The sequence below is a fragment of the Amblyomma americanum genome, chromosome 3 (assembly GCF_052857255.1).
Source record: "Amblyomma americanum isolate KBUSLIRL-KWMA chromosome 3, ASM5285725v1, whole genome shotgun sequence".
NCBI classification, from domain to species: Eukaryota; Metazoa; Arthropoda; class Arachnida; order Ixodida; family Ixodidae; genus Amblyomma; species Amblyomma americanum.
This window is the reverse complement of record NC_135499.1, coordinates 54,182,361-54,205,492: the sequence shown is the minus strand read 5'-3', so window position 1 is coordinate 54,205,492 and position 23,132 is coordinate 54,182,361. Positions and strand designations below refer to the sequence as shown.

At 44.6% G+C, this 23,132-nt stretch overlaps 1 protein-coding gene across 1 annotated transcript in view; it reads right to left on the bottom strand.

Moving 5' to 3' along the window:
• LOC144124608 (uncharacterized) overlaps positions 1–19,016 on the bottom strand; it is a 165,344-nt gene extending 146,328 nt beyond the window's left edge. Inside the window, exons 1-4 of the mRNA XM_077657399.1 lie at positions 18,900–19,016; positions 18,662–18,797; positions 18,438–18,585; positions 3,873–4,090 (exon numbers count right to left, since the gene is read on the bottom strand). Coding sequence (XP_077513525.1) covers positions 3,873–3,992 — 120 coding nt within the window. The 5' untranslated portion in view covers positions 3,993–4,090; positions 18,438–18,585; positions 18,662–18,797; positions 18,900–19,016. The remainder of the gene's footprint in view (positions 1–3,872; positions 4,091–18,437; positions 18,586–18,661; positions 18,798–18,899) is intronic.
• Between the last annotated feature and the right edge of the window lie 4,116 nt (positions 19,017–23,132).

Genomic DNA, 23,132 nt, shown 5'->3' with positions numbered 1-23,132 from the left:
CAGTTTTTTTCTTAAAACCGGATACACTATGACTTTCTACGGCGAAGTTTATTAGAGGCTGATAAGCATTACGCAATGTTACAATTTGGTTATCTATAGTTTGTTTTGCATAGTTTGTTCTAGGTCTTTCAGTGGATAAGGCGACTGCACGTAAACCATCCGTAACATTTCTTGAATTATAAGCATTTTGGAAAGACTTGACATTATGCTTTACTTTATAAAAAATGTGAACAGCCAAGCTCAAATTGTAAGAATGAAAGAAATTGCGAAAATGAAATGTTTCGAAAATAATATTTTCGACAACTGGGCTTGAACATAATGAGCGTCGAGCTCTTTTCTGAAGAGAAAGCAATTTATACGAATCGGTTCTGTTGCAAGTTCCCCACACCAGGTTGCAGTATACAAGTTGGGAATGAACAAGGGCAAAGTATAATTGTCTTCTTACCTGTAGTGGAAGTAGATGTCTAATACGATAGATAACACAAATAGACCTTGTTATTTTTAGTCTAATGCAGTTTACATGATCTGTCCACCCCATATCACTGCGAAAATACACACCTAGAAAGCGGCAACTATAAACTTGCTCTATGTTCAAGTCATTAAAAGCTAGTTTGACGCGATGATCTAATGGTTTGTTTTTAGGATGAAAGAGCATAAACTTTGTTTTGCTGACGTTTAAGTGAAGTTGATTAACAGAGAGCCAAACCCCTAACTCGTTAAGCCAGGCATTAGATTGATGTTCAAGTACTTGAATATTGGAGCCAGAAAAAAAGACAGTGTCATCGGCATATATCATAATATTAGGAGTTAATGGAATGTTTACAATGTCATTAATGTGTAAAATGAATAAAAGTGGTCCTAAAATTGAACCCTCAGGGACACCGGCATTTATCGTACCAAAAGCAGATTTTTCATCATGAATCTGAGTGTACTGGATACGTGAACTTAGATAACTCTCCAAAAATGCATTTGCAACTCCACGGATCCCATAAGTATCTAATTTATGAAGTAGTATTGAATGCTTCACAGAATTGAAGGCTTTGCACAAATCAAGAAAAATTCCAACAGAGAAAAGCCTATTCTCTAAATTGTTAATTATAGAGTTTTTAATATCTAACAGAGCTGAGTGGGTTGATTTACCGGCCTGAAAACCGTACGGTTGGGGACAGATTAGATGCTTAGTTTCTAAGAAGTTATTTATTCGACTGAAGAGAACACGCTCAGCTAATTTTGAAAAAAGAGGCAATATCGAAATGGGACGATAATTGTTCGGGTCATTTTTGTTGCCACCTTTGAATAGCACGGCAACACGTGCGACTTTTAATTTGCTAGGAAATAGACCAGAGAGCAGCATTCTATTACAAATATGCGTAAGGGGACCAGCGATAATATTAACTGCACATTTCATAGGAAAAACAGCTACTTCGTCGTTTCCAGGTGAGCTCCTGTTTCTAAAAGCATTAAGGATAGAAACAACTTCATCCGCTGAAGTGGGGGACAGAAATATAGAATCAGTGCTGCAGGAGGGCAAGTAAGTGTTATAGCCCGAGTGAAATGGCAGCTAACTGAAGGCTGGTATGCTCAGGCAGCTAAAAAATGTTCGTTGAGCTTATTTGCAAGTGACATACCAGCATAATTTACCCCATGGATTTTTAGCTCAGATGGAAGATCATTTTTCTTGTTCCCTATGATGGCGTTAGTACCTTGCCAAAGTACTTTAGGGTTGTGCAAAATAGACGAGAACTTATTAATATAGTAAAGAGATTTAGCCTGCTTTAAATCTGAATTTAATTTGTTACGAAACTTCTTAAACTTAATGAAATCATCCGGGCATCGTGTTTCCAAAAAATGAGAGAACAATTTATTCTTTTGCTTTATTTGTATCAAATGCGCGCCTGTCATTCACTCTTTTCTAGTCTTTCTGTGTTTTTCTATAGTTCAGGTTGCGAACGCAGCGTCGTAAGATTCAAGCAGTTTCTGAATAAATATATCATAGGCACGGGACGAGTGATCTGCACGATATACATCTACCCAATTAATTGTAGACATCAAGTGACAAAATCTGGATACATTCTTTTCATCATAAATTCTCCGCGCATGTACGGGAGCATTCGATTTCGCCGTCCTAGGAAAAAGTGAGAAGAAAGGCTAGTGATCACTAATCCTAGAAGAAAAAACACCTGATATGCAGCTGTTGGGTGGGAAATTAGTAAAACACAAATCAATTAATGTCTCAGTGTGTAATGATATACGAGTAGGCAATTCAATATCATCGTCACAACCATGAGACAACATTATTTCATTTAAGCTGATCTTCAAAGGGTTGTTTTCCAAAAAGGTAATATTGAAGTCACCTAACACAATGACACGCAGCTTTTTTAGTTTGCAAATTTCAGAAACGAATCAATGAACTCAAAAAAGTTGACTGAATTATTTTAAGGGGCGATACACAACCATTATAGTGACTCTTGGAGAAGCAATGCAGAGCGTTTCAAAGTCAGTACAAACCAGTGAATAATTCGACAATATATCAAAGGACAAACGATTTTGGACATATAAAGGTACACCACCACCACGCTTTCCGTCTCGGAGTACTGAAATAGGTTTGTAACCAGCAAACTCTAACATCTGCACATGACCTAAACCAAGTTTCAGTGAAATCAATAAAGTCAAGATTAGAGTTAAGTTTAAGTAATTCAGCTTCTACTTCCTCCGATTTATTTTTTAGGCTCTGACAGTTCAAGTGGCAAAGAGAGAGTGTTTTGCGAGGATTATAAGCACCATTTTTTAGAATCTCAGTGAATGTCTCGGAAGTAAAATACGCCATTGTTGACCAGGTGTACTGCGCAGCTTCGCAGCTACAGCACTTAAACATTCTTATCCATGCCTTCGTCGCAAGCGATTCTTATTGCTCGGGCCTCTGATTGCTTTCGAACATAAATCTTCCCTTCCTTAGAGCAGACGAAGGCGTATTTCATTTCCTTAGCATTCATTTTGGCGAGTCAGAGTAAATTCTTGCTGGAAGCAGTCAAGTTATCAAAGAATCCAAATTCATCTTCCCATTCATTCCGCTTTGAAATCCAGTCTTCTTTTGTGGATCGGTTGGCAGAAGGATCAAGACAACAGGCACCTTGTCAGGTTGTGAAGGAAGGCGGTGTAACCCTCCAACGTCCCTTGCAACAAGTGAGGGTAAGTTAAGCTTCATCGCAAGGCTGTTGACTTTGCTCAGCAAATTTGCGCTGTCAGTGACAGGCATTCCATGAATTTCCATGTTTTGCCGCCTAGTGTACTGGCTTAGATCATTTAATTCCGGGCGCAACTTTCGAATTTGTTGCCCGTCCTGGTTTGTCTCAATGTCATCTACTCTCTTACGTAGGAGCTCAATTTCCTTGTCATGCCTATATGTTACTTCTAACAATTTGTCGTACGTGTCAGACATATGTTGAACGGACAGTTCAGTACTTGAAACAGTGTCTTTCGAAGACGACAGATCATCAACTTTGGTTGTGAGATTTGCTAAAGATCTACTAATCTCAGCAAGCTGTTTGCATACGGCGGTTGAAGCCATATTACTGCTGCTATCATGAGCACGAGACGTAGAAGATCGACATGAAAGGCATTTCACGGTTTTTTCTAAATTCAGCAGATTCTGCTTTGAAACTCCGCTTCCCAACACCTGCACACTTCCCAACGTGAAAACTTTGACGGCAATCCGCACAGGTCAAAAATTCCTCCCCATCTATAATGTCTTATAGCATGCAGAACAAGGATCAAACTTTTCTGACGACATTGCCAACAAGACACTACACCATGCGCAGCGGTGGCAGCAGTGGCAGCAACAGGCTAACAACAATAAGAAGAGAAACACTAACCTGCGAATTCAAAACAGTTGTATGAGCACCTTTGTGCAGCAACCTGCCGCCGCCACCGCTGCCCGATGTATGAAGGCAGTTGACGAGTTGCACGGCTTTATAGTCGCTGCGAAGGGGCATATCTTCAAGTGTGAAAGCACGGTATGCGGCTTCAGTCGGCGGGTCCAGCCAAGCCAGCAGCCTGAAGACCGCACTTGATACGGTAATCTTGACAGGGACTGCGAATTCAAAACAGTTGTGTGAGCACCTTTGCTGCCCCCGCCATTTACCATTTACGTAAATGACCTAGAAAACATTAGTTTATGGGGGATTTAACGTCCCAAAGCGACTGAGGCTATGAGGGACGCCGTAGTGAAGGGCTCAGGAAATTTCGACCACCTGGGGTTCTTTTACGTGCACTGACATCGCAATGCACAAGGGCCTCTAGAATTTCGCCTCCATCGAAATTCGACCGGCGCGGCCGGGACCGAACCCGCGTCTTTCGGGCCGGCAGCCGAGCGCCATAACCACTCAGCCGCCGCGGCGGCTAGAAAACATTAGTGATCATACTAGATTTATCGTATATATGCCGATGACACGAGTCTTTTCTTTCCTGGACCTAGCTTAACCGAACCCCAAGTATAAAGCAAACAATGTACTTGCGCTTTTAACAAACTGGAGCGTGGTAAACTCTCTACTTATAAATGTTTCGAAAACGAAAGCAGTTTTATTCCGCCCGAAAAACAAAGAGGCGAACGTAACCATCAATCTTGGCCTTGCTGGATCCAACGTTGAAATGGCGTCCGTTGTCAAAAGTCTCGGAGTTCTTTCCACGAAAACCTGTCGTGGGACGCTCACGTTCAAATGACTTGCTCCAAAATATCTCGTAGCGTCATAATAGTATCGCGCTTGCGTTTTGTTTTGCCGCAAATCATAAAATTACTGCTTTCTCATTGCCTGCTTTTCTCAACACTCAGATATTGCTACTTAGTCTGGGATACTAGCACTTCTACGAATATCACCAAAATACATATGTTGTAAAAGAGAGTTGTGCGTACCATTTCTAATGCTGCTTACGACGCACACACAGGGACGACGCACACACCCGGCCAATGTTTGAGAAACTAGGTCTAGTTCCACCTCCTAACCTTTACAATTCACTGCTTTCCTCACGCTATCAAACCTCGATGAAGAAAAATAACTTTTATCTCAAGGAACTTGCGGCTCTGAAATTACGTCACACTGTCTATTGCACAAGGAACTCTGTACAGTGGCAGCTAACGTACACGCGAACAAATTACGGTCGCCAGTTGCTACGGTACACCTTGCCGACTGTGTTAAATTCTGATTTCCTTGCACATTCCTAACGCGCCTTGTGCAATGTTCTGTCTTTTTCATGTATTATATTGCTTTATCTTGAGCCTATTGCCTCCTAGTTTGCATAAGTAAACTTACTTGTCAGCTACATTCTTCCGCGCCTGTTGCTTTTTGCTTGTGTATTTTTCCTCCTTGCACTGTTATTTCTTTGACATTTTCCTTTGTTACTACAGTGTGCAAGATACGAGCACGAATTTGTCCCAAGTTTTTGTTGTGTAAACACTTGTCTCCATAAATCGTTCCTTTTTCATGCATGAAGTGTAATTGTACTCGCTGTGAGTCTAATTTTTTCTGACATGTGTATTTTGTTTCATTTTCTTTCTTTATTGTTTTAATTTTCATACACATTTTATGTCAGCACTGCGTCGCTGTAATTTTCACGGGGTGCGGGCCTTGTCAAGCCTTTTTAAGGCTTTTTGCTTGCCCCCCCCCCCCCCCCCCCCCCCACTCAACATCACTCCTCTCCACTGGACGTTGGATGCTGAAATAAAGTTGACTTTGACTCAGGGCCAGAATAGGTCACAGCGTCACTGCTTCCACGCTCAGCTTTTGGTCACTTTGAACAGAACTGAAATTTTCGGCGTAATGTAGTACAATGTATGCGTCTGTTTCGCTATTCTTAAAATTTGCCTGCCCCTACCTAGGTAGCGATGTAGCTATAATCTTTCTTGAAGATAGATTCTCTCCAGCTTGTGTGTAAAATTAAAAATTGTATTTTTTTTATGTAGTACCAGGCAGCCGCTGTTAAAACACTGTTAAACTCTATTAAAATTCTAGCTTCACTGTCTAACTCTTTCAGATAACTGCCTGTGGCGCTTCACACTTTTTACTTAAAATTGCTTCGCCAAAAACAACCTTTAGAATAGCTCAAGGTGACAATCTTTTATTTTCTGATTCAACTTTCAGTTTGCAGCCATTAGAATGGAAACATCGTATCCATGGCGAAAGGCCGAAAGCGTAGAAAAATATTGTGCGTTGTTATAGAGAACTGCACTCCTGCTACAAAAGGGAGTGTGTGCAGTGTGGGTAGACCCGCTATGGACATGAGGACCAGGAAGTTTACACTGGACAAAGCACAAAATGCATGGTCATATGACCCAGAAAATAGCTAAGCGGCTGCAGAGACCTAATTCCAGTAAGATTGGCGTCAGTCGGGAAAACACGACCTTTCCAATTTTTTTCACCGCGTGTTTGCAGGAGGCATTCAGAGACCTGGATTGAGAACAGTTGGGGATGAGAGTTAATAGAGAATTAGTAACCTGCGATTTGATGTTGGCACTGTTACGGGTGCTAATAAGTGCTTAAAAGTGTTTTAACTCAAGTTGGAATGCACTTGAAACTGCTTGCATTCTGGTCACAACCATAAAATTACTCACACTGACACCTACTTAATTGGCAAAGCCGACACAGAAAAACAACGATGGTACTTTAAGCATTCTGAGCAGTTTGAAGCACAGGACCTGAGAGAAGCTGAGAGCTTTTTACCGCACTAAACCTCCTTCCATGGCCACGCTACCTGTGAATCTATTGCCTAGTTTGCGCTCTGGGTGCATAGTGTGTTTGTGTGGGTGCACCTTGCTTGTTTTCTTTATTTATTTTCTTCGTATGTATACGCTCTCTCTTTCGACCCTGATGAACCTGCACTTGTCTATGCCTTGCAAGGATATAGGGAGCAAAGGTGCACCTAAATCTACGTTTAGAGAGTGGAGAATTTTTCACATTATCAGGCACATTCCGTAACATGTACCAAAAATTTCTGACGGCTCCTGTAGTTGCCGTAAGCAATTTTTTATTTCCCTTTTGCTTTATAGGAGGTGTTCCCGGTTAGCGCCGAAAAGTTCAAGGTTCTCCTAGGAAACGTCATCGTAAGCCGAAATAACAGCCTTGCGGCATAATTCTTCCTCGTTGCGCGTGCTCAGTGGTGAAAAGGTTCTACCGTCACTCTAAGGCTTCATGGAACCTTTGCTGGCCTCGCTCACCTGGGCGCTACCAAAGGCATTTGCTATTTAATTAACGTGAAGACAGTTCCCCCACTGCAATTTTTTATTTTAAACTGCACTCTTTGTTGAATAAAACTGCCAGCTTATTAGTTCATTTTACGTTCTGCAAAGAAAATTGCAATTTATTTCGAAAAGGCAGATCTCAGACGCAGTTCATCTATGCCTTTTTCGACGTGATAGTCCCAAGGAGTTCGTCGCAGATTTGTACTCTGGAAATGTCACAGATCGCTCATACTGATGCGTATTTTTGCTGGTATGCCAATAAGCACTTATTGATATATCTGTATCTTCACTGCTGAAAAAATGAACATAAAAAAGAGCGCGCGGGCTTCTTTAATCAGAGGAGATGAAAATTGTAGAAAACAGAAGGTTTCGTGATGCAGGTGAGTGCCTGGATTTCGACTGAAAATTAAGATGGCAGATAAAGCGGCAAGGAGTGCAGACATTGAATGAAGATGTAAAAAACATTAATGCGATACTGCTGTTTTCGGGAGCCATTGGCCATGGATGGAAGTTCATGAAGACAACTACATCCAAAGCACAGCGCCACAAACTGCGAGTTACATTCTTGAGGGCAACAATCTGCAACAACGGTTAAATACACCGGATACTCAGCTGCTGCGATGGCGCAGTGGTGTAATGCATTGGCCAGCGAAGTTGTTCTCTTCGTGCCGCAGTCAGGAACCCAGTCGCGGTCATAAGTTTTTTTGTTAATTAAGTATCACGTAATCCTCCGACCTAATAATCTGGTGTGCCCTGTTGTGTTCCCTGTAATGCTTGCCCTCCCCAGTAGCGATATCGATAGTGTAGCAGCCCCAGCTCCTCCGGTGATGTTTATTTTAAAATTTAATAGTACGCTGTCATTTCTCCTTTGTGGTCGCGTGACACCGCCGACGTCTTCACTGTCTCTACCAATCAGGCAATTCCTTGACATCCGGTGAAGGGGCTTCGGTCGCAGTATCGCAGCTCCTCCGGAGGGGATGGATTTTCAAATTTGGCTGCACGCTGTAATGGGTCCTCTGTGGTCACGAACCATATTTCACATCATCGCTGCATCGACCAATCGGGAATTTCCTGACAACCGGCACGATTTTGGTAGGACGACAGCTATACTGCTGTCGCATTAAAACACGCATGCCGGTTTGAGTAAAAGAGTTTCGCTGGTAAAATGCGCGAAAGAGGCGGACAGAAACGTTTGATCCATCACCTGGACCACTTTAAACATGAAAGTTTAAGTGACAAGCGCAGTAGCGCCATGGCGGCCAGCCTATGCTCCGGTCGCCACAGCTGCTCCTTCCTCTCAATGAGGCACGTTGTGCGACTTGCAGAGCGCACCCACAACTCTGTTGTGACAGCTCGGGTTCTTTTAGCTGACCACAGAAGATCCCAGAGCGAGAGGCTACAGCAAGCTGATCTAATGCCAGTAAGCATGTCATGCAAAACGGACTGTCGCTTAGGTGCGTGCAGACAACGTCCAGCGAGCCTGCAACTAAGATGGCAGCTTCGCTGCCTCCGCTAAGCGCGCGCATGCTCAGTAGTCTTTGTGAAATTGGTGTTTTCAGGTTCGTGCTTGTTACTGCGGAACTGCACATGCGCACAAATTACATGTACATAACTCGTGCACAGGCATTATTAACGCGACAGCGATAAGACTCCTGTTCTGCAGAAAATCCGGCATTGTCAGGGTTCTGAGCGAAATATCGCTGCTAAAGCAACCTAGGTGGGTCACCGAGGCCACGTGACCTTACGGCATCATTTCAACCTGCCCACTGGATTTCGAGCAAACTGACTACCATTGCAGGTCCCTCTTAAAATAATGGTTGGCCGCGAGAGGTTGCTTTTTATAAAGTCGAGAATCACCGATTCCGCGTATGTAGGTATCAACGTGATGCCCTTAAGGCGGATCCTAACCCTTTAGCTTTTTTATTTGAATACGCAAAGATTGTTTTTACGAAAGCCCCGAAAGATACTACAATACACTCTGTGCAGATGTACTGTACGGCATTGGCGACATTATGTCGGCATGCATAAATTTAGCAGGAAGTTGTAATACCATGAAAAACTGTTATTGCCTAATTAACGATTGGTTCTTGGTTTTAGAGCACAGTATTGTGTCGCAGAATTGAAGCCAGACCGAAATCTAAAAAAAAAAATTAAGTCAGCATTGTGGTTCAAGGTATGTAAAGGTGAATTTAGGGCGCAAAAAGACCCGATACCTGAAAGACGCGCCACATACGCCAGAATTGGTGCAGCAGGCTTCAGCCTGGTCGACTGTACAGGTCACTGAGAAAGTGCTCCCACATTGCAAATTTGGATAGGCGCGTCCTTCACACACAAAAGACTGACAGTCTACCTTAGGCGTTCACCTAGTCGCCAGCGCCGATGCATTTTTCCACCACTGCAGTGCCATGCTAAGCAGCTGCAGCACAACTATTAAAGAGCATAGCACTCCGCTACCCGTGATCCGCTACAGTGATCCGCTTCCGCTGCCTTTAAGCGAGTATGCGCTGATTGGTTCAACGCGGCAGGCGCTTTGGGCGCACGGCGCTATCTGGCGCCCTCAAGGCGTTCTATGCACGCGCAGTGGCTAATTCCGATGTTATCGCACTGCGGTAGCGGATCGGAGATTGCGATATGCTATTACTCTCTCTTAATGCGATAGGGTTAAATATCCCGCTCAACGGAAAGCCCGACATGTCTAGGCTGGAAAATTCTGACTATTCGAGAGGGCAGCGACGTAGAAAAAGCTTAGCTTGAAACAAGTAATGTTGGTCAAGCCGAACAGGCACTCCTAAATACGAAGAACCACAGTTCGGTTGTACCGCACGGGGCGAATTTAAGTTGTTCCACGGCGGAACGAATCACTCAGCCGTCAACGCCAGAGTTTTCCCTAGGGACCTTTCGCAAGTATATTTTCCTGTCAAGACAGCCTCGCGCTCGAGAATTAGCCGGCAGAGCGGTGGCGCAAAGTCAGGAACTGGAACCTTTCGGTGAGTCGCTCATATTCAATTTTAAATTGAATTAAATGTTAATTTCCCACACAGTGCCTGGAGGGTCTCCTTGGTGGCTAAAAGCTGCTCATGCAACTTGACTAAGGCCAAGAAGACCACGATCATATCACGAACTCACTGCACGCTAAAAAGCATTAAGCAGAACACTCTCACCACCCCATAAAACACTGACCAGACAACAACAGTCCATGTGGAGACAGCCACAGACAGGGACCCACCCTAATCCAAACTGCATATCTAAATTCATAAATAAAGACATCAATCCCTCCTGCCGCTTTTGCGGTGAGAAAAACTTCGACCATATGATCTGGGCGTGCCAAGCCCGTGAGCCTACCCCAGAACTTTTGCCTGATCCCTCCAAAGAAGCATGGGATAAGTCCAGCGATGACCACGACATTCAGTCCAAGGTCATCGAATGGGCCGGCGTCGCCAAAGTCTCCACGGCCTGCGGCACGCTGGCTAACTTACCTTAATCCGCTACGCTTATGCGCAATAAAGTTTTTTGTCAGCCTGCCAACACAGGGGGAATTTTGAACCCACTATAAACCCGTGGATACTAGGTGGCGCTTAGGATCGAACACAGTGCCTCCCGAGTGCGAAGTTCGAAGGAAAATGCAGTCGTTCTGATTGTCTATTCGTTCGCGTTCAGATCCTACTTGCGAGAGTTTCTAGCACGTATCTCGGGACGGGGTCTGGGAAAAATATGTCCCCGGAAGATACGTCGTGAGAAAAACGACTCCGGAAAAAAATTCCCCTGAAGAAGCACCCACTGGAAAACAAAGTACCCATGTGAAAAAGTTCCACACGTTTTTTTTTTTTTCCGGAACCCCTCTGGACCACTTTCTAAACGCAAAGCGCCGCCGGGGACAGCTTTTCAGACTTACGCGGATTTGTTATTTGAAGATTCGTCTGGCAGCGCTGAAGAATGCGCTATCGAGTGGTTGTTTTGGTATTTTGCAGGCTTTCATTTCGGGCAAGTAAAAGAAGCCACATGAGTGGTTCTTTGCTGCAAACACTGCAGGTTGTTATTTTGCGTGTAACGGTTCATTTGGTGACGCCGAGGATGACGGAAGCAGCGGTGTAACAGTGGTGGTCCACCGTTCGTCAGTCTGGTGATGGCAATGCGGCCGGGCCAATGCCCATCTTCTTCTACACATTCGCTGTGATTTACAACTTTCGCAGTGACCTTTTTTCGATAAAGCCAATATTAAAAGCTAGCTAATTACTGTCTACTAAGTAATTAAATTTCCAGAGCGAAAAAATGGGGCAAGCTAGGCCATGCAATTCTCAACATCACACACTAGCTTTCAGTCCACTAGGCCACACCGTCTGCACTAAAACCTTCCTGACTTTTAGCCCGGACACCTTGTATTTAGTAGGCGAAGGTATCTTTATCACTGCGGTCATCTAAAAAGGTAGGTGACGGTAAACAGGTGTTTTACCTACGACTTCTGTTAATACTTAAAATGTTTTTTTTTCATTACACCAGCGTTTTCGTCGCTATATGTTGTCGTCGGTGGTGGCCACCAGAAAACAGCTTGGACGAATCACTGAATTGATTAACTGACTTCGAACAATTAACCTGCCAGTATTACTGTTAAGGTCTTCATTTATCATAAGAGTTCTTACCCACAATTAGTGATATCTATAAAAGTTTTTATTTTCTCAATCACGATTCGCTGAGAAGAAACGAACACAGGTGTTCTGATGTTCCAACCGAAACCTAGGAGAAAGCAGCGCATGCAACCACACTGCCACCCAGACCTCTCAGATCATACCTGTTAAGAAAGAGAGATAAAAAACTCAATATTGATTCTTTGTTATCACCGCTCGAGGTCATGCTTGAGTCCTTCTTCTAATGCAGCGGACGTGCCCCAAGACCAGGGCGGCACTTGCTTCTGCTGCCCGTACGGGACGATGGACCAGGCTTTGCTGATCCTTTTCGTCCTTGCTTGTCCGCATCTGCTCCCACTGCGCTGCACTCAGGTTTTTAATGATTGGGTTTGCCACTGTTTGGTGGCATTCCCACGGGATGTGATATAACGCGGAGCTACGCCCGCACCAGGGGGAGACGCAAAAGTTTTGTAGTGTGCTGGGTGCATTTTGCTCAACCTATTGAGGTTGAGGAATGAGTCTGTTTGCAGTTGCCGCCATATGAGAGATTACTCTTGGTTTAGTGTTTTATGTGGACAAGGAGGTCTTTCCCTGATACCTGTATCGTAATCTAGAACGTGTCTTTACGTGACTGGGACTGGATTTGGGTTTCCTTTGAAGCCATGATTCGAGATCCCGGGCGTGCAATGTGTCCTCGCACAATCTCAAAGGCTCTATGATTTCCCGTTACTCCTGTGTGTTCTGATGTCCGTTCTACTGTGTGCTGCATGTTTGGGAATTACACAAAGAAAGAAGAAGATCAAGAGCCAAGGCGCTGAAAAATAGCACGGATCAAGCAACAGCGCAGCATACACGGACTTGGCCTTGCATCCGAGGAGAGATACGCAGTTGCCACGGTAGTCGACCACCAGATGCAGAAACGGACCAGTGCGACCGTTAAGCACATGAACATCTCCGAGGCGGAAGTAACCGTAGCGCTGTTCCTAGCAGCCAAACGGTGCTGGGAAGTCTCTTACGATATCAACATACTCAAAACAGGCGTGTCACTAGTACGTCAATGGTAGTTTTACAACCAAGCAGCAATTATACTAGAAGGCGCCGGAGCAAGCTCCCAAAACCGAAACATACAGAACACTTGTTGAGAAACTCCGCTTCAAAAAGTCCTAGTCCCAGCAGCCACTTTTCAGCATACACTACTCCACGCGCCTTGAAAGCTTACGATAGAAAGGACGCATATATCCGCCTCCTCACAAGCACCTTTCTTAGAAAGATGCCTAAATGCTACGCCCAATCCAGACGCTTATTTATTCCCCAAGCTCCAACATTTATACACCGCCTCCTCACAACACTATATATAAATGCATGCCCATGGTGCAGCGCCACCCATACATTTTTATTTCACGCGGACATGCACCCATAAACCACATCAACTAAAGCCATCGAATTCGTCCTTGCAGCAGTGGGAGATGAAACTGACCAGGAGGCGCTTATCGCCATCTCCACGGTGTCGGCCAGAGCCACCTGGTATGGTATGCCTATATACGAAAGGGTCTCCTTGCGCAAAAATAAGAAATTCGATAAAGCAGTTATTTTCGCCACTTGATCACCAAGAAGAAGGAAGAATGCACAACTAGAATAGTCTTGGTCATTTTTACGTGAACCTAGGATGCCATGTTTGCTTCAAAAGTTGAAGGGGAGCAGGAAGCTTTTGTGGACGCCTTTTTCTTGCTTTACCGTGAAACACTTCCTTGTGCATAAATGAAAAGCACCGCCAATGTTAGGCCGAAACCTTTTGAACACTGATGGTGTTAGGAATATTCTTGCGCAGTCAAGCCACCCGATAAACTCGAAGGAAACAGGGTTTAAATATATCAAAAAAAGACTGCAGTTTTACGTTCGAAAGCTACCCTTGGCGATTTCTCGACAACGTGCGAATCCGTATATGAGATCCCAGGAATTTCTTCCTAGTAATGTTTAGTACACTCCAAGATCACCACATAAAAACCTTGAATTCAAGTTGTCAGAGCCATAAACGCCATGGCCACATTTGTTTATTTATTTATATTTATTTATTTAATCACTCATTCATGCATTGATATCTTGCAGGTACATTTGCTGTTCGAAAGTGCTTTGACAAAGTGAAGTGCCCTGCAAAGTTTTCAACGAACTCCAGTGCGTCTGATAAGAGTTCTTTGAATAGGATCCCAAATAGAGGGTGAATGCTCTAGTTTCGGCACGGAAAATCCCCATCATGTGCAACTGCATGCTGGATGCGCAGTACCTGCAAATCTGTCGCCGCTGACCGATGAACATACAATTGGCTTTGGTTTAGCTGTGATTAACCCTAGTTGAATTGCGGAAGCTTCGTTTCCACGGCACGTCGTCTACGCAACGTCTCATTCCGACTCTCTGAGCTTGAGGGTTCTTCTTCAGTTGCCGCAGAGTGCAAGCGAGCTCGTTTAGCTACATCGGTGAGCCGCCGTGTCTCGAGTGTTCTTGCACGTTCTACCACCGTTTCCTCTGCACGTCGTCTATGCAGCGTCTCATTCCAACGCTCTCGAGAGCTCAAACCGGTCTCTTCCGAAGATGGAGAGTCACTCCGGGACGTGGCACGGCTTCTTCTAGCTGTATCTTCGTTACGACGCTTCTCGAGTCGTGCGGCGTGTTTTTCTGGCGTCTCTTGAGCGCGTTGTCTCTTCCGGGATTCTTTCTGTCGTTGTTATGTCTCTATCGCGCTCTCCATAACGACTACGATACCTGAGGCGAAGCGCATTTATCTATATACCCCTCGCGAGGCGACACCTCCTCTCCCTCTACCCCAGCGGAGCACATCTGGTGGAGCGATCGGCGACGACAGCGGCAGAAATCGAGCACATTCCCCCCACATAGCCACAAGAAGTCGACAGCGGCGCCACCTGTTGGAGCGTGGCTGCGGCGTTGCTAGGCAATCGCGGCTCAAGGTCGTTCGTCGGCCATGGCATATGGCATACAGCGGAAGTGCGCGACGAAGCGAAATGGCTCGCTGGCTGGAGTAGTGTTGCTTTCGCAACAATAGCCTTCCACTCTACCTTGTCAAAATGAACACCTTCAGTCCACGGGCGCCTACTTCGCCGCTTGCGATGCATGTGACTCCATTGCGTACTCTGTGCCAGGTCTGTTTAAACATGCCAACTGCGCAACCTCGCTTCGAAACGTCCACATTTCTGGTGGCCACTTTTTTTAACGAGATTTATTGCCGCAGGGCATCAATGGGCGAAGGTGTGATGAAAGATGTAGTAATGATTACATTGAGGGAAACAAGGATAGCTGATTTTATGAAGTCGAGTAGAGAGCGATGGTATGGTTCTTGCGTCCAGGCAATATATGAAGCAAGGTTGCTCGGTTCGCTGAGCATAGTGAACAAAGGTGCATGTTAAAGCAACAAGTCAGACAGCACTGCGGTGCAATCAGTGTGTCGGCCTTAAATGTACGCATGGCACTTAGACGCGCGATTTGCCATGATCAGTAGAGTAACGGCTATAAATCAAGTGGGATCGCATACAATACGGAATGAACATTTTGCTAATACCTTACTCGTGTTACAGACAACATATCGACCCACGAGATACAAGGAATAAAAAAAGGTATAAAGGGCAGAACATACACACGAAGGAGAAACCAAGTGTTTAAGCACTAGAAAACATGTATCTTCTGTGCATGGTGTTTTTTTTATTTTTCCAAGTTTTATCAAAGGAGAGGGATACATCGTTGCTGTCTCTTTATTTGCAAAATATGCAACAAGACGGACATTATGCATATGAGAGAGATGAAATAAAATGTGGCCATTTTCTAAAATTATTTATGGGTCATAGGGCATAAGCTTATATTCCGAAAGTGAAGGTCGTGAGAATCGAAGGTGACCTTAAGTTTTTAAATTTTCCAATTCGTTTCGCACGCGGGCAGCGCAAAGGCATTTGATAATCAGGCAATTATATTCAAAGGCGCAAGTTCGCAACATGGCGCCATTGGTGCGACTTTGCCGCGAAATTGAAAGTCATAATAAACGTAAGGCTAGCGCTTAAGACGAGGACATGGAAAAGAATTAGACAGGACGAGTGCTAAACATCAACTGAATTTTCAATTGAACAGAACACACACACAGATATATATATATACATAAACGTGTTACTGGTCAACCAGCAAAAGTCCCCGTGCGTTTAAGCTTCTTCCTCTTCCAGCCTCGCGCTCGTAGACGCATTCGTCATCTTTTGGCGTCTTCCTGCATGCGGCATTTTCTCTCCTCCTCAGGAAGCATCGTCTCGATGGTCACAAAAGAAAGTAGGAGGTCAAGATGGGTCCGAGTAGTACGGCTTCATACGTACGACATAGACGACGTCGACTTGTTGCTGGCATCGCTTGGATGTGGATAACCCGTCTGGCACCATCTCATACGTTACGTCGGTTAAACGTCTCATCACAACATAGGGCCCGAAGTATCGCCGTAATAGTTTTTCGGAGAGTCCACGGCGGCGAATAGGCGTCCAGACCCACACTTTGTCGCCAGGTTCATACATGACATGTCTGTGGCGAAGATTGTAGCGTCGTGCGTCAGCCTCCTGCTGAGTTCTGATGCGCACACGCGCTAGTTGGCGAGCTTCCTCTGCGAGCTGTGCGAATTCCTCGACGTCCTAATCGACATCGTCGCCGTCGGCATTCGGGAGCAACATGGCATCCAGCATGAGTCTTCACTGGTCACCCATGAAAAAGGCTGAAAGGGGTCATGCGATGGTGTCTTGTGCCGTATTGTAAGCGAACGTTACGTAGGGAAGAATCTCGTCCCAATTCTTGTGGTCCACGTCGTTCTGCATACAGAGCATGTCTGCGATTGCCTTATTGAGGCGTTCCGTCAATTCATTGGTTTGAGGGTGATAAGCTGTCGTTTTACAATGACTGGTACCACTGAGGCGGAGAAGGGTTTCCAAAAGCTCAGCCGTAAAGGCGGTTCCTCGGTCAGTTATAATGAGTGTCGGAGCGCCATGCCTCAGGACAATGTTCTCAACGAAGAACCGAGCTTCTTCGGCGGCGGTACCCCTCAGAAGAGCCTTCGTCTCCGCGTAGCGAGTTAGGTTCTCGGTGGCGAAAATCATCCATTTATTCCCGACAGTAGACGTCGGAAATGGTTCCAGGAGGTTCATTCCAATTTGCTTGAAAGGTGTCTTTGGCACTTGAAGAGGGCGGAGTAGGCCGGCTGATTTTTCAGGGGGTGATTTACGACGTTGGCAGTCTACGCACATCAGTAGATAGTGCTTCACGGTCGCCGGTAGTTTCGGTCAGTAGTATCCGCGCTGTACTCTAGCCAACGTGCGGGTTTAGCCTAGGTGGCCGGCTGTTGGCTCGTCATGGCACGCTTGCAAGACTTCCGTGCGAAGAGCTGTTGGGACGACGAGTAGATGACTGTTCCCCCCCGGACGGAAGTTCTTCCTGTAAATTACGTCGTTGCGAAGAAAGAATGAAGAGAGGCTGCGTGCAAAAATCTTAGGCGCAGCCATAGTTCGCTTCTTCAAGAAATCAATAAGAGGGAGCAATTCCTCTGCTGTTGGGAAAGAGTTGCATCATATATGACTCCTAAAAAAAGCAGTGTCTTCATCGGTCATGGTGGAGGGTTCGACCGGTGCTCGCGAAAGGCAATCAGTATCCTCATGCTTATTTCCGGATTTGTAAATAGCCGTCATGTCGGACTCTTGTAACCGAAGACTCCAACGCGCGAGTCTCCTCGAAGGGTCCTTTAAGTTCGTCAGCCAACAGAGAGAGTTAAGGTCGCTAACGACTTGAAAGGGGCGAGCGTACATGTAAGGGCGTAATTTCATAACCACCCATACCACTGCAAGACATTCTTTTTCTGTTGCCGAGTAGTTCTCTTTTGCTTTAGACAGAGTCCTGCTGGCATAAACAATCACTTTCTCGACACCATACTGGCGCTGCACCAATACAGCTACTCAATCCACATTGCTCGCTTCGGTATGAAGCAGGGTATTGGCGTGGTCATCAAAGTGCGCCAGGACAGGTGGCGTCTGTAACTTCTCCGGAGCTCATTAAAAGCTTGGTGCTCTTTTTCACCCCAACGAAAGACAGCGTTGTCGCCTGTCAGTGAAGTTAATGGCCAGGCAATTCGTGAAAAGCCAGCAATAAATCGACGGTAATAGGCGCAAAGCCCCAGGAAGCACCACAACGTCTTTTTGTTCATAGGTATTGAGAACTTAGCGATTTGCGGCGAGCTTTTCGGGATCAGGCCGGACACCTTCTTGGCTAACGACGTGTCCTAAAAATTGCAGCTCCTCGTAAGCGAAGTGGCATTTCTTGGGTTTTAGTGTGAGGCCCGCAGATGGCATGGCCTGAAAGACAGCTAGCAAACGGCGTAGATGCTCCTCGAACGTGGCCAAAAACACGATCACGTGGTCAAGATACGCCAGGCATGTTTGCCACGTGAGTCCCGAGAGCACAGAGTCCATCAGCCTCTGAGATGTTTCTGGTTTCAAGCATAAACCGAATGGAAGAACCTTCAACTCATACAATCCGTCGGCAGCAGAAGAAAGCGAAGAACGCACCTCTTGACGCATCGTTCGAGTTGCCACAGATAAAGGCCCCGGAATCTAGCTGATCTGCATCTGTGCACGGCTCCAGGTGGCTGCGCCCGGAATCGTGATATCAGCCTTCGCTGAAGTCACGGCACTGCAACACCACCAGGGGCTCGGCCTACAAATACGGGACGTTCTCACGGGCAAGGCCACTTGGCAGCAGGAGACAGCGAAGAACGCACCTCTTGACGCACCTTTCATGTTGCCACAGATAAAGGCCACGGAATCTAGCTGATCTGCATCTGTGCACGGCTCCACGTGGCTGCGCCCGGAATCGTGATATCAGCCTTCGCTGACGTCACGGTACTGCAACACCACCAGGGGCTCGGCCTACAAATACGGGACGTTCTCACGGGCAAGGCCACTTAGCAGCAGGAGACAGCGAAGAACGCACCTCTTGAACGCACCTCTTGAACGCACCTCTTGACGCACCTTTCTTGATGCCACAGATAAAGGCCCCGGAATCTAGCTGATCTGCATCTGTGCACGGCTCCACGTGGCTGCGCCCGGAATCGTGATATCAGCCTTCGATGACGTCACGGCACTGCAACACCACCAGGGGCTCGGCCTACAAATACGGGACGTTCTCACGGGCAAGGCCACTTGGCAGCAGGAGACAGCGAAGAACGCACCTCTTGACGCGCCTTTCTTGTTGCCACAGATAAAGGCCACGGAATCTAGCTGATCTCCATCTGTGCACGGCTCCACGTGGCTGCGCCCGGAATCGTTATATCAGCCTTCGCTGACGTTACCGCACTGCAACACCACCAGGGGCTCGGCCTACAAATACGAGACGGTCTCACGGGCAAGGCCACTTAGCAGCAGGAGACAGCGAAGAACGCACCTCTTGAACGCACCTCTTGACGCACAGGTTGGGAACTGTTTTTTATTTGTAAATTTTTTTTTGCTGTGTTGCTGCTGGTAATATTGAGTGCTGTGTGTGTTTGTGCGTGAGAGCTTGATAACATGAGCGAGCTACGTGATTTGAAAGAGCAGCTAGAGAAAGAAATGAAAAAAATTCAAAAAAACAGATTAAGCAACAGCTAAAAACGGAGCTGAAACAAGTGAAAGAGAGCCTTGAATTTTTAAACGAACACTATGAGCAGACGAAAAACCAAAATGAGCTGCTAGAGAAGGAAAATAAACCACTGAAGAAAGAAAACGATGCTTTGAAAACTGAGTTCCGAAATGCAAAGAAACAACTTGATGACCATGAGACCAGAATCCTCACAAGTGAACAGTACTGTCGAAACCGCAACTTAGAAATTAAAGGGATTAAGGAAGAAAAAGATAAGAATATTGTCCCAATACTAAGTCACATTGCCACTGCTTTGAATGAGCCCGTGACTGCAAATGACATTGAAGTCTGCCACAGGGTTTAAACTCGAAATGAAAATGCGGTTCCTAACATACTTGTGCAATTCAAGCACCGATCAAAACGTGACTCAGTGCTCCAGAGGGCAAGAAAGGTTAGAATTTCCACTACTGACATTGGGTGGTCAGATGCAAACGCTATATATGTAAATGAACATCTTTGCCCTACGCTGAAGAAGCTGATGTTTAAAGCTGTCGAAAAAAAAGAAAGCCTGTGGTTGGAAATTTGTGTGGGCAAGGAACGGAAAGATTTTCACCCGCCAAGACGAAACGTCAACAGTAATCCACATCAGGAATGAGCAAGACGTTGAAAAAAGAGTGTGACCGCACCAACATGCAGCCTAGATCTTTGCCGTCATCAGGAATGGCGATGGAACCTCATGAAGTAAATCACATTGCTGTCTCTGAGAGCATGAATAGAATTATGTGCTTTCACCTGAACATAAGATCAGTGTGCAATAAACAAGATTTACCTAGTATTCTACTCGAAAAATTTAAATTCGATTTTGAGGCAATAATGCTTATAGAAACTTGGCTTCATTCGAGTATAATAATATCCCTGATGACAGGTATAATACATTTTGTCTGAATCGAACTTGGAAAGGTGGTGGCGGTCTGTTGTTACACGTAAAAAAATGTATAGAGTGTGATGTGCTTGATCAGTTTTCTATTGTTTTCGATGATGTAGAGTGCCTTACTGCCATAAGTCAAAGGTATCTTATAGCTGTCATGTATCGTCCTCCTAATGCAGTAGTTGACTCTTTTCTTAGTCACCTTGAAGGCATCCTTAATTACGCAAGCAATAACAACCTCAACTTGTTTTTGGGTGGTGATTTCAATACTGACCTGATGACTTAATCCAACACTCAGCAGTGCTTAGAAACCATACTCATATCACACTCCTGTCACAATGTTATCAAACACGCTACACGCATAACAACAACGTCGTGTACCTTATAGGACGTCTTTGTCACAAACATACCTGAACACGAAGTTTTTGGTGGCGTTATCACGTGTGCCGTAAGTGACCAATTGCATATTTTCTTACTCTCAAAAAAAACGCTAAGAAAACAGAGGGACGGAGCCGATATAATTAAAGCATTTCAAGAGATTAATGAAAGAACTTTGAACTCATTTCGCAGAAACCTTTGTGCAGTAAACTGGGAACCAGTGTATACCTCCCCGACCGCCGATGGTGCTTATGAAGTATTTTTGAGATTGTTCATTGATGCATACTCAAGTTCATTTCTAATGAAAACTTGCAAAAAAAAGAAGAAAAGTTCGAAAACCTTGGATCGATAACGATTGTTTGCAACTAATAAGAAAGAAAGAAAGGCCATTTACTAGGTTCTTGAACACTCGTAATCTGAAAGACTGGAAATTTTTTTAAAGGCATAGAAACAAAACAAATGCTAGGCTGCGGAAGGCAAAACAGGTTTATTTATGCAACTACTTTGAAGTTGTTGTGCCCCAAAATCTGAACATATGTGGAAAAAATTAATGTGCAGCTAAATAGAGCTCCTGTGAAGGAAAATATTATTGAAATCATATTGAGCAATAAAGTCTGTGGGTGGCTATGCTAGAAGATGAATTTAATACCTTTTTTGTAAACTAGGTCACCAGCACACATTCCTCGGAGACAACAAATGGAATGATTAGAAATCCACAAAGTTTTTACATTGACCCTACAAGCGAGACTGAGGTCTGTGCCGTGTACCATTCACTGAAAAACTGCTTTGCTTGTGATATTGATAACATCCAAATGAGAGCAGTAAAATATGCACTGGACTTCATTTTGTCGCCGCTCACATACTTATACAATATTTCCCTCTCAACAGGGACTTTCCCCAGGAAGATGCAAATCGCTAAGGTAGTCGCTATATATAAAAAAGGGGACAAAAAAATTTGTCAAACTATCGGCCAATTTCCATCTTGCCAGTTTTCTCGAAAGGGCTAGAAAAACTCATTCACACACGAATTACCAAGTTTGCCACTAAACTTAATTTAATTAATCCCACACAGTTTGGCTTTAGAAAAGGAATGTCCACAGAATATGCTCTTTTGGCTCAAAAAGAAATAATTTTGAAAGCAATCGAAGAAAAATATGTAATTGCAGGTGTCTATATAGACTTCTCGAAGCCATTCGATAGCATAAATCATGTTACTTTGTTAAAAAAACGAAGTATATGGAATACGTGGAATACCTCTCGAACTTTTAACGTCTGACCTCGAAAACAGAATGCTGCGCGTTTCCATGCAGGAAAGTTTATCCACTTGCCAACCAATAAAAGCAGGTGTCCCCCAAGGGAGCATACTTGGCCCCTATTATTTAACTTCTACATAAATGATATTACGAGGATTAGTTGCAATGCAAAATACGTAACATATGCAGACGACACGACAATATTTTTTCGCAGTCGTTCCTATCATTCTCTTCAATCCGAAATAAACAACACCCTTGAAAAACTGGCCACCTGGAGCGCAATAAATTCTTTACAGATTAATGATAATAAAATAAAGGCAATTATTTTCATTACCAGACAATCAGCCAGCGCTCCAGAGATTACGTTCACCTTAGGCGACGCAGATATAGATATCGTAGATTCTGTCAAATGTCTTGGTGTCCACTTTCACAAAAATATGTCCTGAGACACGCACGTTGACCACGTGACCACACAGATAGCAAAAGCTACTGAGGTCATAACTAAACATAAATCGTACTTACCGACGGCTGTTAAATTACACATTTACAATCCACTTTTCCTTTCACATGTTAACTACTGTCTCTTAGTGTGGGGCAAAACAACAATTGGTAATATAAATCGCATACATGTCCTACAGAAAAGAGCGATCCGCAGCATAGCAAATGTTCATTATCGTGAGCACACGCCCGAACTTTTCATTAAATTTGACATTCTTTCCATCCATCATATGTACTCATTCTACCTTGCAAAGCGATATAAGCATGACTCGCATGAAATTCTCCGTACACTTGCTAACTTGACCCCTCAAGCACGACACTGCAATACACGCACTAATCTACTTTGGAAAATTCCTTACTCACGTTTAAATGTTTCTGAACAAATGCTCCGTCATGCCCTACCGCCCTACTAAACCACCTTCATTGTCTAGGAATAAACATAAGCACCATTAACAACAATATACTTAAGTCCTCCTTTGTAACGCAAGAGTGAGCGTGTATGAAATCGTTTCCTGTATTTAGAAATTCTCTTTCCATTGTAAAATTGGTGTGCTACCATGGCTGCCTTGTATATATTGACTTTTATTTGT